This window comes from Stigmatopora argus, chromosome 20, assembly GCF_051989625.1.
Source record: "Stigmatopora argus isolate UIUO_Sarg chromosome 20, RoL_Sarg_1.0, whole genome shotgun sequence".
Taxonomy (NCBI): domain Eukaryota; kingdom Metazoa; phylum Chordata; class Actinopteri; order Syngnathiformes; family Syngnathidae; genus Stigmatopora; species Stigmatopora argus.
In genome coordinates this window covers 8,082,745-8,097,326 of record NC_135406.1, presented here as the reverse complement: position 1 = coordinate 8,097,326, position 14,582 = coordinate 8,082,745, and the positions used below count along the sequence as shown (strand labels likewise).

The window sequence follows — 14,582 nt, the reverse complement described above, 5'->3', positions numbered from 1 at the left end:
AACCACTGGTGAGAGAGCTGAGTCCCGAACACACTAATAGGAGTGTCACGTTTGCACACCACTGTGTCACTGACGCTACCTCTAGCTTCGCTTTAATCATAATGATTTTTTTTACGAGACTCCTTTTTGCATATCAACGGCGTAACAATGTTATTAAAGAACAGAGAATTTTTGTATTTTAAAAGTGTAGGAATGTTAAAGTAAATGCAGACATTTTCAGGTATGCGGCCCAGTGGGGCGAGTGATTAGCGTCGCGGCCTCAAAGCTCTGGGGTCGTGGGTTAAATTTTTTAACTTAAAATCCAGCGTGGGTTTGAGTGTGCATGGTTGTCTGTCTCCTTGTGCCCTGCGATTGGCTGGCCCCCGATTCAGGGTGTCCCCCGCCTCTGGCCCCCGATTCAGGGTGTCCCCCGCCTCTGGCCCCCGATTCAGGGTGTCCCCCGCCTCTGGCCCGAAGACAGCTGGGATTGGCTCCAGCACCCCCCGCAACCCTAATGAGAATAAAGCGGTTCAGAAAATGAGATGAGATGAGTTTCCCTCTTATCACACTAAAAGTGTATCGTTGTAGTTTGATGTATACGTAAATGTATGTTACTATTGACCATATACTAAATTGTATTTTAGAATTAGGGGATGGAATAGGAGCTTGCTCCTTCCACTCTATGCATCAATCTGTTATTGCAGTATCTCCAAGAAAGGTGCACCACTCGCTCTTTATCAAAATACATTTACTACTTACTCTTGGAATTCCTAACTTAATGATTGAAATGACAGAAGCAAACCTGAAATTTAATAGATTAATCATGCGGATGAGGGGAGATTTAAATTAACAAATTAAAGCCTTTCTTTTGTAACAATATCCAAGTAAAACATGACTGTATAAACATTCACATCTTATATAATAATATATAGGTTTGACGATTATCATTTTTGCCAGTACAGCTAGTTTAAATGCCTGCTCAGCATCAAGGTGCCACTCTTTTTGGTGTAATATGAAAGCAAAGGGCCACATTGACTACATTCAGCGAAACCAACGCAATTTTCTGTAGCATATTCAACAATCAATTTGAAGCTTTTCCACATACTGTTTCTCTTCTAATCTCATTAATCTTTTGCCTTTCACTAAAGACTTTCGTGGAGAGGAACAATAAGAGTTTTAATCAAATTTTGGATGCTCTGCACTAACAGAGCTTCCCCTCTCTGTCGATGGTAAATATGAACTTTCTACTTATCTGAAACTTAAAGTTAATTCAGGCAATATTCCCCCTTGAATTCTTATAGACTATTTATGTCCTTAAGCATCTCACCTTGTTCAATCAAATATTTGATGTTCTGTGCTACCAGAGCTGTCCCTCTCTGTCAAAATGAAATATGGAATTGCTATTGATATGGCGCAATGGTATTTCACAATTTCAATGCTTGGATTTATACATACTGTTTACATCCTCAAACATTTGACTTTGTTAATTGAAGTAGTGATAAAGTAAAATGTATTATGTCAATTGATTAATCAACTAACACTCATTGCTGACAAACCCACTGCTTAATTCATGAATGTTTTAACTTATATTACTGTGAAGAGGCGGTTTTTATGTAGAAAGCTTCAGATGTTCGTTTCCCTTTTTTAACTTTGGATTTTTTTAAAAAAATACTTACTATTTGGTATTTAATTCTTCGAAGCATCATTTTGTTAGAGATTATAAAAATGTTATTTGTAGAGAAGGGCTATTTTGTTCGACTTGTATTTTAATTTGTGCCTTTGTTCACTTTTTTTGGGCGCGTGCATGCGCGAGTGTGTTTTATTACGGTGTAGTAAACGGGCACGTGACTGAAGATGGCGAGCACGTGAAAGAAGAGGGTGCTGCAACCGGGGACAACTCATACTTACCTGGCAGGGGAGATACCATGATCAAGAAGGTGGTTAACCCAGGGTGAGGCCCAGCCATTGCACTCTTGGTTGTGCTGACCTCTGTGAATTCCCCAAATATGGGAATCTCGACTGGATAATTTCTGATAGTGGGGGACTGCGTTTGCGCTCTGCCCTGATTTGTTGTCAAAAAATAACATTCAAGCAATTGACCAAACTTTTAAATAATTCAATATGGTTAAATCCCAGAGATTCAGCAACCTCGTCGTATCAAACTCACCGTGCTCCGGAGGCTACGTCGGAGCTGCAGGTAAATGCAATTGAAAAGCGTCCGATAAAATAGGTGAAAAAGTCATTTGAAAAAGGAAACAAAAAGCCTGATTAAAAAAAACACAGATACACTAGTCACCAAAATGGCAGACACAATTTAACGAGTGTCCATCAAGAGAATGTGGACAAAAGCATGAATCGGCACGGGATTACCATTCTTGTAGTATTACTCCCACTATTTTAAACTTAACATTTTAAACAAAGGCAAAACCAAAATATTTCATCGCATTTCATCCTGATTTCGTTTTAATGGTCAAGATGCTTATGTGAAACAAAATCAGCATATTCATTGGCCCAGCATGACTCTACGATTTTTTAATTATGCTTTTTAATAAGGACTAGTGCTAAGAAAGGCAGTACATGTCTCTTAAGATCATTCGTCCCCCGATTCCATGACAAAAACGTCTCACTGTAGACCCCCTCCAGCGAAATAAAATTGATTAGGCGGACACGGGGTTAAAATTGGGCGGGATCTAAGACGCGAAGGGGCTCGGCGTTGCTTTACCCATCATGCAATGCATGTATAAGAAAGACTGGCCAACGTGGAACGGTTTTTCGTCTTTATCCATTCACTTAGTTACGACGAAATCTCGGCGACGTTTCCAGCGTGACTTACTCGGACATCAGTACGTCCATTTTCGAGTATTCTCGGAACTCGTTGAAGTTTGAAGACCTAGCCTCGTGGGTGGCTAACAAAGGAAATGGCGAGAACAACACAGACTGCGGAAAACTTCCAGGGGGGACTTTGTGGCGTCACATTGGAGCCTTCGTATCCCTCGACTCTTGGGAAAATCATGCATGCCAGAGTTGTTCTTCACAAACTAGAAGGTTAGTTTACCTTTGGTGATTATTTATTTGTATAACATATACTGTGCGTGACATCATGCATGCACTGCGTCCGGATTTATTTCTGTATAGTACTGCCTTGGACATGTTTTTCACGTGTATACTGGGTGCGTTCACTTGATGCACGGGGTTTCCCTCAGCGCAGCGAGCGTTGCCAGATTGGGCGCGCTCCCGCCTTTTTTTCCAAAGACTTGGGGTGAGAGAAAAATGAATCTGGTGGCGGGATACTGGATCTATACTGGGAAATCGGGAGACTAAATAAGTATCATACTTATTTAGTATCATACTCCAATCATACTGTATGTGACTCCAATCTATATTTCACGTTTGCAGCTTATATGGGCATGCATTTAATAATCGGGATTTGTAAAAGTCTTTGAAATCGTTGAAAATACTTGAATTTTACCTGTAATGTTTTCAAGGTTTAAAAATGTTAGAATTTTGCATACAGTCCTTGAAAATGGTTGAAAGAGTTCGGCACACTATTCCTCAGCACCCTGTATGGAAATAGGAATTCCGTAACCCTACTAAATAATGGGAAATGAAGTAAATTTGCTTCATCGCCGCTACACATCCGTTCCAGTGCAGCTTTGCAACAAGGCTGTGGGATTCGCCCACTTTGTGGAATATTGGCGCAAATTGGGAAGATGAACACGCCAAGCCACCCACACTAATTTCAAAACCCTTTGGAAATGATAATAAACACTTTATTTAATCAATGCATAACATGTCATTTGAAAGATGGATGTGTTAAATGTGAGATAGGTGGAAAAAGCCAATGTTGTTTTTGTTGTCTTTCAGTTAGAGCAAGCAAAGTCCAAAATGATTGTCATCTTATGGATGTTACTATGTTTGTAGCCAATTAGGGTTTGAAGCCTGAGGATACTCAGGAGGAACAACTTGGACCCTAAGCTTCTGGTAACCTTCTACAGAGCCACTGTGGAGAGCATTCTGGTATACTGCATTAGTGTGGTACGCTGGAAGCACGGCAGCAGACAGAAAAGCCATGCAAAGAGTGATCAACACCACCCAGAAGATCATGGGCTGCTCGCTGCCCTCACTGAATTACCGTATTTTGACAACTATTCGGCGCATTGTATTTTAAGCCGCAGTGTCAGTAACGAGTGCTATTTCTGTGTTTTAGACACAAAGCACGCACCGTTTCATTACATGCATATATATTATATATGGATGAACATCAAAACGCAATAGCGCTGGCTACCGGAAGCAGCTCATTCAGCCGGAATGAGCGAGGAGCAACCTTCTGAATGCATTGGCCCAATGGCCATCTCCCCGTACGGTCACCCGGAAGCGGCTTCATTCTGATCTGATCTCCCACATTTGGCTTTGGGAGGTCTTTGGCGGATCTGTCGTAAGTCGATTTCCCTGTCCGGCGTTTCCACACCAACTTGTCAGTCACCCCGACCACCACATGTGGTTGCAGTAGGCTGTCTGCAACTGGTAGGGAGGATTTGAGCCTCCTTGACATTAAGCGCTGGGCGGGGCTACTGCCTAACCCCTAGGGTGTGGGCGTGTTGCGCCAGTGGAGGATGGCCATCCATGCGTCTGCTTTGGCCCGCATACAGAGCGATTTGACTATATTTACAGCCGCCTTGGCTTTGCCTTTGACTTGGGATGGCGGGGCGACGACGTGACATGGGTAAAACCCCAGCTTGAAGCAAACTTTCTGAATTGTTCACAGGCGAAGTGGGGGTCATTGTCAGTAATTACCTTGTCCGGTTGCCCATGACGCGCAAATTGGGCTCTGCCGCGAGTGATCAGCGTGTTGGCGGATAGGTCAGGCAGCTGGTCAATTTCGCTGGAATCAGAAGGTAGTGACATTCAGGTGCTGGGCTTGGTCCAGCTGCGCATACTCTGCCTGGGCTGAAAACACAGTGTGGTGCACAAGTGGAGTGTCTGTTGTTATGCGTGGCAGCGCAGCGCGGCTCAGCGTGTCACTAACATACATTTCAGGCCCAGGCTTCTACACCACATCCAAGTTGTAGCACTGCAGTTGCATTAACATTCCTTGAAGACGTTTTGGCGCACTCAGGAGGGGCTTCTTGAATATGGTGATCAGCGGTTTGTGGTCCGTTTCTGCTGTGACCATTTCCCTGCCATGTAAGTACTGGTGGAATCCTTGGCACGCAAAAACTAGCCTCAGACACTTTCTCGATTTAAGCATAATTTGGTTCAGTTTGTGTTAGGGCTCTCGAGGCGAAAGCCACCGGCTGTCCGCCTTGCAGCAAGCAGCATCCAAGCCCACTCATGGTGGCATTACTCTGGATGGTGACAGGTTTTGTGACATCATAGTGTCTGAGAACAGGTGTGTTGGAGACCAGCCGCTTTATCTTATTTACTGCGTCCTCATGTTTGGCCAGCCAGTGCCATTCTGTGTCTTTATCCAAGAGTCTGCTGAGTGGTTCACACACCTCAGAGCGCTTTGGGAGGAATTTGGCAAGATGGGTCATGTGAAATATGAATTGTATTCTTATATTTAATCTTGCTCCCTTCTGCACTCTTATGAATATAAAGTTACTAGAATAGAATTTTACTGACACCGTCAACAACTTCTCTTTGGTCCTACTGCTCATGACGTTACAAGTGGCACCGGTGTCTAGCTGGCATGCTTGCCTTTTCCTGTTCAATCGCAGGTGCACAAACCATTTCCTACCTTAATACGGACCAACCTAAATGATAGTTCTTGATTTTCCCATTTTTAACGAATATTTGGCGTTTTTACATCCATTTTTTTCTTTTTGTGTTTTAGTTCAATAAGTATTTTGTAAAATGTAAAAATAACTGTAAAAATATTTTCTGTTTTCCACTTTAACTTTGAACATAAAAACATATTTTGTTTCCTTTTGAAATGACATGATTAAAAGACATTTCCCTTACTAAGAAAAAAAATAAACATTGTTTTAGAGTTAAGTGACGAATTTTGCGCATGCGCGAATCAAGCGTCACTTCTTTCGATGGCATTCGCTTTATAAATGCAAGAGAGTGGGACATAAGAAATAAATATTCATCAAATGGTCTGACATGGTTTTAGCAAAAAATATTGCGCAGGTTCGAATTAAATTGAAAACTAAATTGAGCATAAATCACTTGCGGCTAAAAAAGGAGGCGACGCTTAAAGAGCATGCGCAGAACAAATCGTTCATGATACGATCAAAATCATTCCACACTGGGGGAAACTCTTTAGAATTATCAATAATTACGTAAAAGTCCATCCAACAGACCCACGACACTTGGATAAAGTTTATTTCCTTATACTAAACACTTTGGCCAAACGATACATTTTCTGTATCAGTCACGTGGTTCTTTCTTAAAGCAATACACACAACAATACGGGATTTCTCTCTTGAGTTATCAGCACAGTGCTGACGCACCAGCGTCGCTCGTTCCATCACTATTTATCAGCAAAACCTGCTTTAGCTTAGCCCAGCTAGCAGCTATCAAAGAAACAAGTCGTCGAAAAGCTTGTTTATACTTTAGCTTAATTTAGCTGGCAGCTATCAAAGGAACAAGTCGTCAAATAGCTTGTTTATGCTTTAGCTTAGCTAGCAGCTATCAAAGGAACAAGTCGACGAAGAACTTGTTGTAGGTTTCCTGGCTATATTAGCTCGGCATAGCTAGCAGCTATCAAATAAACAAGTCGTCAAAGTGCTTGTTTATGCTTTAGCATAGTAGCAGCTATCTAAGAAACACGCTGAACTCGTTGGGGGTTTCCGGGCTAATTTAGCTTAGCCTAGCTAGCTGCTATCAAAGCCGCCGCCATCATCAGAATTCACGCGTGGAAATGTCGGCAAAAACACAACGGCCAAAGCCCCAGGAGGAACTTTTTGAGGTCAAACAGGAGCATTCAACTCACGAGCAATCGACAGTTTGGAACATGACGCACGAGAAAGTTGTTCTTCATAGACTAGAAAGTGGGTTCACTTTTTATTTCCATGCATTCCCTTAAAGGTATTCTATTGACATGACACTATAGTAGCGTACGTACATTTTCATGAATTTGCACTAGCACCATTCGAAGAAAGATGTAATAAATTCGATTTAATGTAACCACTCTAGGAGGGAAGAATGAGTCTCAACGCGTTAATACTTAACAACGGCATTAAACAGTAGCTTTCCTTTTATTGTATCCTTATCACAAACAAACAATGTATTTTTCAAATTACGCAACGCGCGAGCGCCCCCCAGAGTCATTCCTGCTACTCGCCCTCCATTTTTGAGTGACATAACACTCATTTGCTTGCTCTAAATTGAAAATTTTAAAAATTGAGATGTAGATGCACTAAACAACAACGAGAGCAGCGTTCAAACAATGGTGTCAAAGTTGCGGCCCAATGGCCAAATCTGGCCCACTGCCGGTCCGTGGTGCGGTCTGCGGAAGTACTTCATATTTAATGCTAAAATTCAAATGCAGCTTATAAATAAATAGAATATTAACTATCATCAGAGATCATCACTACATCACTCCGCACAGACATTGACCTAGGGTCCTCAGAGGCAAGAGCGCTTCACCTCATAGAACTACCAGTACCAACAGAGGCCACCTTCGAGCGCAAGAAGGCCGAATACTTGAATCTGGCAGCCGAGTGCCAGAAAATTGTCTGGAAATGCACCATCTACCCAGTCGAGGTTTGCTGCCGAAGCTACATTGGGCTTCTCCCACTGTTTTTAATTCCAACATTCATTGATTCATTTTCTGATCGTGTATAGGGGGGTGCTGGAGCCTATCCCAGCTGCCTTTGGGCCAGAGGAGAGGAACAGCCTGAATCGGTGGCCAGCCAATCTCAGAGCATGAGGAGAAAAAAACCCATTCACTCTCACACTTGTACCTAGGGACAATTCAGAGTGTCCAATCAGACTATACAGTGGTACCTCTACATATGAGCTTAATTCGTTCCGGGACTGAGCTCGTGTGTCTATCTTCTCGTAACTCGAGCGAACGTTTCCCATTGAAATGAACTAAAAACAAATGAATTCGTTCCAGCCCTCTGAAAAAACATCAAAAACAGGATATTGGATTGGAATTTTTTTTTATTTCTTCTAATTCGCCATCTATTAACAAAGTAACACATAACTAGTGGTTTAATAGTAATAAAATGTGTTTATTAGAACTAAAATTAGACGGATTTTGCGGCGGGTACAGAGAGGGACATAGAGGGTGGGGGGGTTCTTTCCACGGCAAACAAATTTAAATTAACTCGGATTAATATATACAGTCACACTCAAACATACGTTTAATGTAACTTCAGACAAAACTGAATTCTAATTTGGATTTACATTTTTATAACTTCTGGCTGGGTTAGCTGTTTGCCACGCCTCCACCCTCACGTTCGCTATCGATGGGCTGTTTGCTGTAGCATTCCCTTCATAATATTCCGAAAATAATGCACACAAATGTCCTAACAATAGGATAACGCACGACCACTTGCCAATGAGAAGTAGTCTTGAATTAGCGATTGCTCCGTTAACGGGTGCTAACAGGCTAAGGGGGGGGACACTGGAAAAAAAGCAACGGTCCGCTCAGTGCTCGCGGAGACGTTACAAAGAGGTATAGTTGCGACCAGAGATATTACACGAGGAGTTGCGAGGGAGAGAGCCAGTGCCTCTGATGTTCTTATGAGCAGCCAACGAGAAGTAATATACTATACTGCTCGTATTGGCGATCGCTCCGGCACTCGCGCTGAGTGACGGAAAAAAACACTGAAAAAAATGCAACGCTCCGCCCAGTGCTCGTAAATATCAGTTATACACGAAAGAGATGCGGCAAAAAAGACAGTGCGCTACAATGATAAACAGCCTCATGTCTTGGCTAACTGGCTTTCTCGCATCTCGTTATTTGTTCGAAATTTTCCACGTATCTCGAGCTGCTCGTATGTAGAGGTACCACTGTACCTCAATTTCTATCTCATCAATCCCCCAAATAATAATAGACCTGCTACTGAATAAAAGATAATGCTTTTTTAATGCCTCCCCTTTGGCAGTGGCGGTCGGTGCATTTTCTCGTAGCGCCTTCAACGTATCAATCCAACCCTCAAAAACTATTTTATGGCTATAAAACCTCTACTGCAGCTAGAGCTGCGACATAAAAAATAATCAATAAATCAATGCACAAAAATTGGGTAAAATCCACTTCCTAGCAGCATTTCATGATTAAATACAAATACTGGAGCTTTTCAGACATTAAAACCAGGCCAGGGGGGCGATTTTCCCGGGAAAAGACAGCGATGAACGTCAATGGCGTACGGGCAAACATTGCCCGAAAATGGGGTAAAATCCAACCGAACAGCATTTATTGATTAAATACAAATACTGGAGCTTTTTAGACATTAGATCCGGGCCCGGAGTATCATTTCCCCGGTAAAAAGACAGCGATGAATGTCGATACGTCCATACGTGAAATGACAAAAAATGCACTAAAATTAGGTAAAATCCACTTCGTAGCAGCATTTATTGATTGAATACAAATACTGGAGCTTTTGAGACATTACAACCAGGCCAGGGGGGGTGATTTCCTTGGGAAAAGACAGCGATGGATGTCAATGGCGAAACGGCAAAAATTGCACTAAAATGGGATAAAATCCCCATCCTAGCAGCATTTGGTGATTAAATACAAACACTGGAGCTTAAATACATACACTGGAGCTTTTCAGATATCAGAACCGGGCCCACAATTGAAATATTATTTAGGAATATAGCCATATTATACTCACCAAAAATTATTTTTAACTGTACACAATATCCATCCTCCTTTCTTTCTTTCTTTCTTCTTTCTTTCCTATCGCCATCGAAGGTAATGATGAAAGCCGAGCCTGTCCTGTCATATTTCCGGCATAGTTCGTTTTGAAAATGGCTTTAAATCAACACAACAATATATTTGCTTGTGCAGCTAAGTTAGCGCACTGAAAGTGGCACGCACACACCATTTTCCCGGCTGTAACAGGCTTGCTAGCTTCGGAGTTGACCGCCCTTTCTTAATGATGTCCATTTTTTTCTGGATAAGTCAGTCTGGAAAATAGCTTGGTGAGCAAATCTGCAACAGAGTCCATTTGTTTTTGCCTCTGTTTTTGCTGTGAGTCGGCCATTGTGGGTGGAGTTTGCGATCTCTGGCTGCCTCACTATGGCTTTGGCCCGCCTACTAGCCAATCATAGTTGGTGAAAGCAATGACGTATCCCAGCCAGCAAAATGCTAATGCGTATGAAAAAGCATTGTGGGGTTGCAACTCGAAATCTGATTGGTTAAAAGCAACAGTCTAGTTTGATGCAGCAGAGCCCGCAGAACTGATTGTGAAGGCTTTGAGGCAGATCTGATCTGGCAACAAATAATGGCTGAAATGTGATTGGTTAAATGCTTCAATATGAAAACACACATCTGGAAGCAGTGCAACCAGGGGGGAAAGCAATGAAAGGAAGCTGACAGACCATTTCAAATAATAAGTATTGATGGACAAAATACAATATGATTCAGATATTTCTTAGGCCAGCAGAGAAGGCCTAGAAGGCCCTAACGGCCCGCCACTGCCCTTTGGCGAAAGCATTTAAACTAAATTAAAATCTAAAACATAAGAGAATGTTTACAATGAAAAGGCTCCAAATTTTTTTGACTAATTTTAAGGAGTTACATCACCAGTGAAGAAACTTTTCTGACCAATAGTGCCATACTTTGAAAAATGCACCTATAAACAGTTTTCAACTCATGTTGCTGTTTACGAGAATACTACAGTAGTAAATACAGACGCTCCCCTCTTACGAACATTTGACTTACGAACAACGGTACATACGAACATGTCTGAAAATTGCGTTTATGTCGAAAAATGTTCGTAAGTTCGATTTTGTATTGCGCGCCTTTTTCCGATTAGTGCTTCTTTCCGCCACTAATACCGACGCCTGGCGCTGTGAGTGCTCAGTTCACCCAGCATCCACCTTCCTCTGCCCAGTTCGTTGCAGTGCGTAAGTTGCGTAAGTGCGTGACGTATCTCCAGTGCGCAAAGAACCTTTTTAATTTTTATCATGAAATATCTCGTGCAACCATTATTCAATATGGTTAGTGAAAAGTGAAAGGCTTCTAGTGAGGGAGGTGCAAGGAAGAGGCAAGCCATTTCATTTGAACCAAGTGGCAATAACGAAGCTTGATGCGCGTGAGAGTGGTGAGCGTTGCACGGGCATACAACTTGAATCGTTCGACCGTCAGTACCATTTATAAACGGAAAGATCGAGCAGCAGGACCCAAATATTGAACGTTTCACAAAGTTTGCAAATCAATTGAATGATGCCATACAGTGCTACCGCATCATTTATGATGAAAAAAAGAAGAAAACTGCAATCGTCGTTAGATCGCTTCTTTCGGCCAGTTTCTAATACATAAATCTCTCTTTCTATACAGTACTGTACATATTCTCTCCATTTTATTAAATGTTTTTTAGTACAAACCAATATGTGTTACTTATACAAGCCTTAAACATACAAATGCACTTATATAAACCTTCAAAATACTTATATAGGCTTTAAACATAAATTATAATACAAAATATAGCACTGAATCAACTTACAAACAAATTCAACTTATGAACAATCGCTCGGAAACCTAACTCGTTCGTAAGTAGGGGAGCGTCTGTACTGCATTGTGACGAAATGGATGTATAGTGCCCTCTTCCATTTGGTTTCATTTCTGTGAACAAGAAATTCAGTCATTTTATAATTGGAAAATGGTTAATCATTTATCTTCGTGTCTTTGCAGGTTTCAGAAATGATCTTGGTGCTTATGAGCATGAGTCTGTTGACCTTGAAGGGCAAGTTGAGCTCCCCCAAATCAAAGAGGAGGAGTCAGAGTTCCCTCAACAACAAATGGGAGATGAGCAACTTCCAATCAAAAAGGAGGAAGATGATTCCACCTGGTCACTTGGTGAGTTCGTGAAGAGGGAAAATGTTCGGGGCGTGGCCAGTGGAGGGGCGGAGCCTGCAAACACCACAACATGGCCCCTAATTAAAAAGGAGGAGCCAGAGTTCCCTCAACAGTGCAAAAGAGAAGAGCAACCTCCAATCAAAAATGAGGAATGTGTCAAATGGTCAACTGGTGAGCCTTTCAAGAGTGAAGATGATCTGGGCGTGGCCAACAGAGGGGCGGAGCTTCTGAGCGGCAGCTCAACAGATGGATGGCGAGCAGAAAATTTAATTGCTCCTTTATCAGATGACAACAACTTGCTTTTTGACGATGATGATGTTGAAGATGTTAAGAAAAATCCCAGTGGCGACAAACTCTGCAAATGCTTTCAGTGTGGGAAAACTTTTGGGAAAAAGTCTTCTTTGAAAATGCATATGAGGAGCCACACTGGGGCGAAACCCCTATCATGTACAGTTTGTGGTAAAACATTTACACAGAAGGGACACTTCATTAGTCATGCAAGAACACACACTGGTGAAAAACCATTTTCGTGTTCAGTTTGCGGTAAAGCCTTTTCTCATAAGCAAGTTTTACAAATACACTCAAGAACCCACACTGGTGAAAAACCATTTTCGTGTTCAGTTTGTGGTCAAAGATTCACACGGAAGGCAGACTTAATTAGTCATGCAAGAACACACACGGGTGAAAAAACATTTTCGTGTTCAGTTTCTTGTCAAAGATTCACACGGAAGGGAAGCTTAATTAGTCATGCAAGAACACACACTGGTGAAAAACCATTCTCGTGTTCAGTTTGCGGTAAAGCCTTTTCTCATAAGCAAGTTTTACAAATACACTCAAGAACCCACACTGGTGAAAAACCATTTTCGTGTTCAGTTTGTGGTCAAAGATTCACACGGAAGGCAGACTTAATTAGTCATGCAAGAACACACACGGGTGAAAAAACATTTTCGTGTTCAGTTTCTTGTCAAAGATTCACACGGAAGGGAAGCTTAATTAGTCATGCAAGAACCCACACTGGTGAAAAACCATTTTCGTGTTCAGTTTGTGGTAAAAGATTTAAAGAGAAAGGAACCTTAAAAATACACACAAGAACCCACACTGGTGAAAAACCATTTTCGTGTTCAGTTTGTGGTAAAACATTTACACACAAGGGAAATGTAAAAATACACACAAGAACCCACACTGGTGAAAAACCATTTACGTGTTCAGTTTGCGGTAAAGCCTTTTCTAAAAATCAATCCTTAAAAATCCACATAAGAAGCCACACTGGTGAAAAACCATTTTCGTGTTCAGTTTGCAGTAAAGCCTTTTCTCAAAATGAATCCTTAAAAATCCACATAATAACCCACACTGGTGAAAAAACATTTTCGTGTTCAGTTTGTGGTCAAAGATTCACACAGAAGGGACACTTAATTAGTCATGCAAGAACCCACACTGGTGAAAAACCATTTTCGTGTTCAGTTTGCGGTAAAGCCTTTTCTCAAAATGAATCCTTAAAAATCCACATAAGAACCCACACTGGTGAAAAACCATTTTCGTGTTCAGTTTGTGGTAAAACATTTAAACGGAAGGGAAGTGTAAAAATACACACAAGAACCCACACTGGTGAAAAACCATTTTCGTGTTCAGTTTGTGGTAAAACATTTAAACGGAAGGGAAGTGTAACAATACACACAAGAACCCACACGGGTGAAAAGCCATTTTCGTGTTCAGTTTGTGGTCAAAGATTCACACGGAAGGGAGACTTAATTAGTCATGCAAGAACCCACACTGGTGAAAAACCATTTTCGTGTTCAGTTTGCGGTAAAGCCTTTTCTCGCAATGAATCCTTAAAAATCCACATAAGAACCCACACTGGTGAAAAACCATTTTCGTGTTCAGTTTGTGGTCAAAGATTCACACAGAAGGATCACTTAATTAGTCATGCAAGAACCCACACTGGTGAAAAACCATTTTCGTGTTCAGTTTGCGGTAAAGCCTTTTCTCAAAAGCACCACTTAGAAGACCACACAAGAACCCACACTGGCAAAAAACCATTTTCCTGCTCAGTTTGCGGTAAAGCCTTTTCTCAAAAGCCAGCTTTACAAACACACATTATAACCCACACTGGCAAAGAAACATTTTCCTGCTCAGTTTGTGGTCGAACATTTTCCCATAGGAGAAGCTTAAAAGAACACTTAATAACCCACACTGGGGAACAATGTTTTCCTGCTCAGTCTGTGGCCACAAATTCGCTACAACAGCCCAATTAAAAAGCTACACAATTGAAAAACCTGAAAAGAAGACTTAACAACCCGCAGAGGAGAAAAGCCCTTTTTTTTGCTCGATTTGTGGCAGGAATATCTTAAAGACACAATTACCCACACGTCAGAAACCTTTTTCCTGCTCAGCTTCTTGCCAGAGATTTTGTCGTAAGGATAGACTTAAAAGACGCAAATGTGTTGTAATAAGCAGTGGCCAATCACGGCTTTGCTTGCTTTTTCAAATTCTGTATGAAAGATCATTGTAATCAAAGTATAATTGTATTTTTCATTCTGAAAATCTTGTTTACACTTTTTAATCTGTAATTTAACGTGTCATCTTTTTGGTAGTTTCAATAAAGCTCTCTTTTTGGTGAAAAATA

The 14,582-nt window shown here is 41.5% G+C and overlaps 1 protein-coding gene and 2 non-coding genes across 4 annotated transcripts in view; all 3 read left to right on the top strand.

Annotated features, from left to right (window-relative positions):
• The window catches only part of LOC144065978 (uncharacterized), a 206,738-nt gene extending 192,156 nt beyond the window's left edge, over positions 1-14,582 (top strand). The window contains exons 1-2 of one of the 2 annotated variants that reach the window (XM_077589241.1): positions 2,701-3,024; positions 11,795-14,582. In XM_077589241.1, the coding sequence (XP_077445367.1) occupies positions 2,898-3,024; positions 11,795-14,211 (2,544 nt within the window). In that variant the 5' untranslated portion in view covers positions 2,701-2,897 and the 3' untranslated portion in view covers positions 14,212-14,582. Of the gene's footprint in view, positions 1-2,700; positions 3,025-11,794 lie in introns of those variants that run through there. The other variant, XM_077589242.1, reaches the window with a different exon arrangement.
• On the top strand, positions 1,081-1,191 carry LOC144066457 (U5 spliceosomal RNA). The gene has a single exon (XR_013297622.1). It is a non-coding gene; the product is annotated as a U5 spliceosomal RNA (small nuclear RNA).
• On the top strand, positions 1,880-2,044 carry LOC144066509 (U1 spliceosomal RNA). The gene has a single exon (XR_013297659.1). It is a non-coding gene; the product is annotated as a U1 spliceosomal RNA (small nuclear RNA).